Below are 8109 nucleotides of genomic sequence, written 5' to 3'. Positions count from 1 at the left end.
AAAAAAATACCTTCATCCAGAAGCATTTCTCCTTAGTGTAGTAGCAGAAAGATACTATACTTTGCTCCTAGCCAAAGAGCAACGATCTTACTTGTGTGGACACAAAAATTTATGTGTGGAAATTTTAAAAGATATATTAATATTTTTATGGAGCAATTCTGGTTTCTGATTGGTTGCTAACAGAACGTGGCACTATTTGATTGGTCAGTTTTTATGCCTGTGTCTAATAAGTAGAACTTTCCAATTTTTCTTTACCATACCCTGATATTATCAAAAATATTGCAACATGTGGGAAAGAAAAGGGAGAAAGTTATGAACGCAAGCAAACGTTGGAGAGCAAAATATAAGTAACATTTAATTTCTCCAGTACACGGGGAGGGGGCACACCTACGACCTTGACAAGACACAAGAGCTGGCAGGAGTTATTAATTTATTTTTTTATTTATTTTATTTTATTGTTATGTCTCCCTTTTCTTTCCCACTTTCCCCCTCTCTTTCTCCGTTTCTCCCCACCTCCATCTCTCTGCTACACACTGTAAGTCTGACTTTATGTTTTACATTTTGTTGTCTTATTGTATTGTCATATTTTTCTTTATTTTCACTCATTAAGCTATTCTATTATTATTTTTGTTTTTCAATACCATGTGACTGCTCTCCAGACCAGGACTTCTGTGAACTTTTTCTAAAATCCTTTAAGAACTGAACTTTGGAAAAGCAACATCTCCTGATAATGAAATATTTATAACTTTGGAAAAGCAACATCTCCTGATAATGAAATATTTATAACTAGTTGACTGAAACATACTCATGATTGTGTAGTAATGCCTAAATATTTGTGTAAAAACAATATATATATATATGCATATATATATATGTATGTATATATATATATATATATTTATATATATATATATATGTATGTATGTATATATGTGTGTGTGATATGTATGTATATATGTGTGTGATATGTATGTGTGCATAGGTATGTGTATGTATGTGTATATATGTATGTATGCGTGCGTGTATATATATATATGTGTGTATACCAATGACCGTCTTCAGTGCCATGTCTGCTTGAGTGTGTGAATTTGCCGGCAGGATTAAATAAGTCATTTTCGGGCTCATGGACTTTCAGTATCAGAGGGAGTGGCATTCGTCAGACAAGACGTTGCAATCATCATCTATATATATATATATATATATATATATATATATATATTTATATATATATTTATTTATTTTATATATATATATATATTTATTTTATATATATATATATATATAGAGAGAGAGAGAGAGAGAGAGATAGTATAAATTTTTATTTATATAAACATATATAGTTACATATGTGCACGCATGTTTCATCTATGATCTTATTGCTTAGGCCACAGCAACGATATAAAAAAATGAATGAATTTCATGCTCTCCACTAGCATAGAATTTGTTAATCTTTTCGGCATCTTTTTTCTGTGCGAAACTTGAGAGAGAGAGAGGAGATACGTTCATAAATCTCTCCAAAATATTAATTAAATGGTGATTTGATGTGATCTAGGCTGACAATCCTGTCAGCAGATTCTTACCTGCGACGAGTACAAGCGGAAGGTTATCATCGCAGATTTCCATCTGCCGAGCAATCCATCGACCGTCAAAGTGAGCGAACCACCAGCCGTGCTTTTTGTCTGTTGTCAGGTCTCCAACCGGACGTGTGAAAGGAATTCGGAAGTAACGCTGAGACGCAGATGTATTGTTGGATTCAAATTTGCTCATATGTGGCAGCGCTTTATTCTCGGCTACAAATACAAAACAAGAAAATGTTAAAGAAAAAAGAACGTTTCTGCTATGAAAGATCGTTCCCCAGTCTCTCCATCTGTTTGGATTGGAATGCTTGACCGAACTTTTTGGGGTTAATTATTTAAACAGAATAACTATTGTATAAGGTCCAAAAAGTCTTCAACTTAATAGGTCCGACTTTGTCTACTAAGCTCCAATCCCTGCCCCATCGTCACAATGTTGCATCTCTGTGCCTGTTTTACAAGTATTTTAATGGAATGTGCTCTGATGAACTCGTTGCACTTGTGCCCCCTCAACGTACATATCCCCGACAAACCCACTTAGCAACAAAATCACACTCCTTCACTGTTGAGGTCTCTAAATGCCAGAAAGCTTTCTACTCTAATAGTTTCTTCCCTCGAGCAGCTAGAATTTGGAATTCCTTTCTTGCTACCTGCTTCCCTTACTGTACTGATATGCAAAAGTTTAAATGTAATGTAAACCAACATCTTGTTAACATTTCCTAGGCATGATCCCAAATAGCAGCCCTTTATGTCCAAGTGGTGATATGCCTTTTTTAGGGGTGAATGTGAGTAAAAAAAAAAAAATGCCATGGCTTATAGCCCCTACTTGAGAGTTCATTAATCAAATTCCCCAGACTCACGTTTACAGGTAAAATTAATGGGAACAAATGCATAGATGACATTGCCAAGGTTGCCGCAAAGAAAGTGAGCTCTCTCTGCTATGCTGAAAAACTTCTCATCCCTGCCAGTATTCTATACCTACTATTCACTCATACATGAAATATTGTTTGCCACACCTGCACTAGTACATCAATCACTAGCCTTTCCTTCTTGGACAGACCCCCAAAAAGAACCTCTAATCTAATAGTTCCCACATTGTCTAACAAACTCTAGCTCCTGTCCCATCACCATAATGTTGCATCCCTGTGCTCTGACGAACTTGCTGCACTGCTGTCCCCCTCAGTGTAAGTACTCTTGGCCGACCTGATAGTCAGTAAAATCCTACCTCTTCACTGCAGAGGTTCCCTAATACCGAAAATCCAACTAATATATATTTTAAGTAAAAATCAGAATTTCTTTAATTTTGGCAGAGAAATGATCTAGTTTCAATTATACTATATGACACATGGCCAGTCGCTCATTCGTTTGTACTCCAAATGAATATTTGTATAATTCATAAAATAAATATTGAATTAAATGATGACTTGGTTTTGTTCAAAGCACTCTACCCTTTTGCTTTTTTGCATTTTCACCCAATAAATAGATAAATACCTATATATATATTATCCTTCTTCTGCAATGCAGAAAGATTTTCCATGTGCTTGACAACAGAACTGCTGCTTAAATACAATTGTTCCATTGCATCATCCTTTCATGAGTGGTTCTACCAAGTTATACCGAAGCATATCGATAGTGAGATTATTTTCTATAGAGTGTTGCTATCTTCCCATATACAGTGTTTGATATTCCAACTGCCAGGCTAAACGGTCCTTAACTTTGGTAATATAAAGAGAACCGGTATGTTAATACGATTATTTAAAAAGTAAATAAAACGAAACATTTTATATCCTAAAAATAAACATTTAATTTACCATGATTGTAAATATTCACATTCAGAAACATTCCATGATTGTAAATATACACATCCACGAACATTCCATGATTGCAAATATTCACATTCACGAATATTCCATGATTGTAAATATTCACATCCACGAACATTCCATGATTGTAAATATACACATCCACGAACATTCCATGATTGTAATATTCACATTCACGAACATTCCATGATTGTAAATATACACATTCACAAACATTCCATGATTGTAAATATTCATATCCACGAACATTCCATGATTGTAAATATTCACGAATATTCAATGATAGTAAACATACACATCCACGAATATTTCATGATTGTAAATATACACATTCACGAACATTCCATGATGATATTCACATTCACAAAGATTCCATGATTGTAAATATTCACATCTACGAACATTACATAATTCCATGATTGTAAATATTCATATCCACGAAATTTCATGTGAAAAAATGGGGCACAAACCGAATGAAATTAAATATACAATGAAAAAAAAAATGCGAATATTTAAAAAAAATTAATTTGTTAAAAGAATTAAATTGAAGATTATTTACATTTTTGCATCGTTTTTAACATAAAGAAATCGAGTCTGTAATATTTAAAATTTCATATTGTTGTAGACCAAGACATTTGACTTGTTAAGAATTAATGTACATAACATTTTTATATATAAAATTCAAATCATCTGAACAGAAAATGTTTTGACAACAGTGAAACCAAAAAAAGGAAATTGACATGTTGTGATCTTTTTCAATGAGACAGACGACACTCAAATTGATAAAGGCTTACTGTCTGCAATTACAACGATAAGAAAATAATAATAAAAAAATAAAGAAATATTTCATGTAAAAATAAAAAAAGTTATCTTAAAATTTAATTATTTTTTTATTTTTCTTGCAAATCGGTTTCAATTTTAGATATTTTCATATGAAAACAGTTTTTTTTACTTCACTACAAGCAAAAAATAACGTAACAATCGGCATGCAATGAAATTATAATTTATAAAAAATAAAATCATAAAAAGCTCTATAAATATTGCAAAAAAAAGAAAAACATAAAAAGTAAAATAAAATGTATTGACTGTATCAGGACTGTCATGTAATGTTTATCATCATCATCATCATCATCATCATCATCATCATCATCATCATCATCATCACTATTGTTATTATTATCATTATTATTATCATCATCATCATCATTATTAATATTATTATTATTATCATTATTATTATTAATCTTATTATTACTGTTATTACTATTATTATTATTATTACTATTATTATTACTATTATTATTACTATTATTATTATTATTATTACTATTATTATTATTATTATTATTTATGCATTTAGTTCTGAGGTAAAACACTTCATTAATTACTTCCAACTCCTATCTGTCACCATTTTTCGCTGGTGCTGCCTACAAGGAAGACGACATCATCCATGTCTTAAGCAACCTTCCATGTAGCTTTAGTTTACCAACATTTTGGGCAAACGAAATTATCTTCTATCATACAATGCAATACAGTAAAATATGATTTATCATAAAACAGTATTCATCATAAAACAATACAGTATTCATCATAAAACAGTATTCATCATAAAACCGAATGTTTGATCTTTCAACAGCTTGTATGGCAAAAAATCAACACAACTTTCATCAGCAACTGACCCAGCTGTATAAAAAGGCTGCGTTTCTTTACTCAGCATATTCCTGGAACTCTGCCCTCAATCTCCTTGCCTGATGAAATGTCCCTATTTACAATGCCTCCCCACAGGACAGAGTTAGACACCAGGGTCGTTTTTTAATGTGGACAAAAAGGAACAAAAATAAAAATTGTCTCAGTCGTGAAGGATTTCTCCTCCACTGACAGAGAACAAGAAATTGAAGTGTAGATCTGAAGAACAGATACTACACTTTGATCTTAATGTCATCTGCACTAACAATCTTTGTAACAAGAATCTCTTCCAATCAACTCAACATCATTTCACCGTAACAATGATGATCACCCAAGCCTTATTTACAATGGCAGCAATAACAGTCTTTGTTCAGTTTGCCTGTTCATCATGATTAGCCATTAGATTTCAGAAAGATGAAACACTATAGGTATAAAATTTGTTGTTTTCGAGAAATAAAAATAATATATTTGTAGGAGCTTAATACATTTTATGCATATCACACTATACAATTTCAGCCATAGATACCGTTGGTTTCGTGAATGACAGTAAATTTCCACCAATAACTAGAAAAGACTTTGTCAATGCCTCCGTTCACTATTGAAAGACAAAGGATACCCCCTGTAGGGGCAACCGTGTGTGTGGAATTGTGTTGTACAATCCCAAACCACACCTCTCCTGAATTGGAAACAATGCCGAGATAAGCAGAGAGCACACACAGCACCTGAAAGTTTCAAATAGTCACTCATTTAGTTCTGACCAGGTTCAATGTTGCTTAACTTTGGTGATCTAACGGGAACTGATGTGTCAATGTAATTATGCCGTATAAAATAAAGACTATGCATACAAGTCTAAATAAGTAATAGATATTTGTTAATAGAAAAATGTAGGAACTTAGACTGAAGAAATTTAGTAAATACCTTCTTAGTCAAAAAACTGAAGAATGGTATATATTGTATGTTCTAACCATCGGACAAAATTTACTGTTATTTGTGAAACAAAAGCTATCTAAAAATTTATGATATGATATACACAGACAAAACTATGATGATGTGTGGCAGATGCTAAAAAGGTAATATATAAACTTATTTTAACAGCATTTTCCACTCTCTATGTAATGGATTCTTTCAATTCTGTGGAATACACTATTAATTATTAATTTAAACATGATATGAGAAAAAAATAGAGAAACTTCATAATTCATCTATTTTTAAAACAATTTCTGTTTCAAAAGAAAAACGGAGGAAAACGAATTGTTATATTTGGTTAGTTTGGATTTTAGTTTATATTTTTGACATTCAGGAAAATCAACTGCAAATGAATTAGAAATGGAAAGAAACAATGAATAGAAAGCAGAGAAAGTTTAGTTTTCAAAGAAAATCTCCCTTGGATTCATATCTGGGTTATCTCCCTTGAATTTTTTCTGGCCAACTTTATAAATTAGTAATGTAGAGAAACAAAACTGGATAGAAAGCAAAAGAAATTTTAGTTTAGTTTAGCAGCGAGTATAGTTGCACTTTTCTCAGCACATTTCGTGGCAGTCGTTGTAACAGTTGCAGCATAGAATAACAACAACCCACAAATTTTAATAGTTTTTTTTTTCACATTACATTAGTATGGTACTAGTTAACCCCTCTCCTCCAGAAAATATTATGTTTTGTTTCACAGACAAAACCTGAGAATTTGTTTAGTATTTCTCATCCTGCTGCATATCACTATGAAATAGCAGCAGCAGCAGCAGCAGCAGCAGCAGCAGCAGCAACAACAACATCATCATCATCATCAGTTTAATATCTGTTTTACATGCTGTCATGTGTTGGATGGTTAGTAGAAATTGACTTTTGAACAAACCTATCTCTCTGACCAGGTCTTTATTTATCCCTTTTTCTCTCGACATCATTCTCATCACTTCCTCGCATGTTTTCCTTGACCTCCTCCTCTAAACTGACTCTGCTACTCCAATTAATCCAAGAAATCTCATCCATTCTTTCAATGTGGCCATACCAACAACTTTGTACACATCTCTCTATACTGGTCAGATTAATACTAATTGTCCTTGTATCATTTTCAGATCACTTCTCTCCATGCAATGCATGCCCTCAACTCTCACTGGCCAAGTTTCACTTCCATAGATCACCTCACCGCGTACACATGCCTGACAGACTATTTCCTTGATTGACAGGAGCAACATTCTAATGGTTAGCAAATGGCAACAGTTCCCTGAAATTACTCCATCCAATCCTAGTTCTTGCAATCACACTAGCACCTGATCCTCCCTGTGCTTCGATGCTATCACCAAGATAATAAATCTAACTTTTAAACAATCTCAATAACTTTGACATCCAAATATATTTTTCTCATCCATCTCCATTGTCTTACAATTCTTGTATCCATTCATCCAATGCAGCCGAGACTGAACTCACTACATGAGTTTATAGTGTAATTCAAACCTTGTAGGTATCTGAATACTTGATGCTTCGCCGGGGCTATCAAGGGTAATCTTTATCATGACACCATCACTATATAGGGTGCCTACCACGGCTTAAGAGAGTCCCATCTACCCTTGAGAAAAGGATAGACCGTACCTGTTTCTCAACATACAGTGCCTCGCTTTCCCAAATGGTCGCCCATCTTGTACTGGCCAGGCTCAATGTTGCTTAACTTTGGTGATCTGGAGAGAACCGGTGTGTCAACATAATTGTGCCGTATTTATACTGTATTATATATAATACGTAATTGTGCCATTATATGTCATATTATATATATATATTTATACTATGCAAACTTGTTATTTTGTTCAAATGAATAAAATATTTTTGTTATTTTGTTTTCATGGTTTTAAGTCTATAATTCATGTTAGATGATATGGCTAATGTCTCATTATGCACCAAGAAATCAATATCAAATATAAAGAATTTTTGAGATAATTCATATCATGTGGATCAATCGAACTACTGCTCTCATCTGCAGCGTTATTTTCACAATGTTTTCATCAATGTAATATCCGACGTTCTTTAAGTTTATCTCG

General features: G+C 32.9%; 1 protein-coding gene across 13 annotated transcripts in view; it reads right to left on the bottom strand.

Annotated features, from left to right (window-relative positions):
* The window catches only part of LOC145241536 (unconventional myosin-VI-like), a 381082-nt gene that overhangs the window by 2317 nt on the left and 370656 nt on the right, over window positions 1-8109 (bottom strand). For all 13 annotated transcript variants that reach the window (XM_080104590.1, XM_080104593.1, XM_080104586.1 and 10 more), the window contains one exon: window positions 1581-1790. In XM_080104590.1, coding sequence (XP_079960716.1) covers window positions 1581-1790 — 210 coding nt within the window. The remainder of the gene's footprint in view (window positions 1-1580; window positions 1791-8109) is intronic.

Source organism: Euprymna scolopes, chromosome 20 (assembly GCF_053919585.1).
Source record: "Euprymna scolopes isolate OS-2025 chromosome 20, ASM5391958v1, whole genome shotgun sequence".
Taxonomy (NCBI): Eukaryota; Metazoa; Mollusca; class Cephalopoda; order Sepiida; family Sepiolidae; genus Euprymna; species Euprymna scolopes.
The sequence above is the reverse complement of the archived record's forward strand: the minus strand, read 5'-3'. Positions and strand labels throughout refer to the sequence as shown.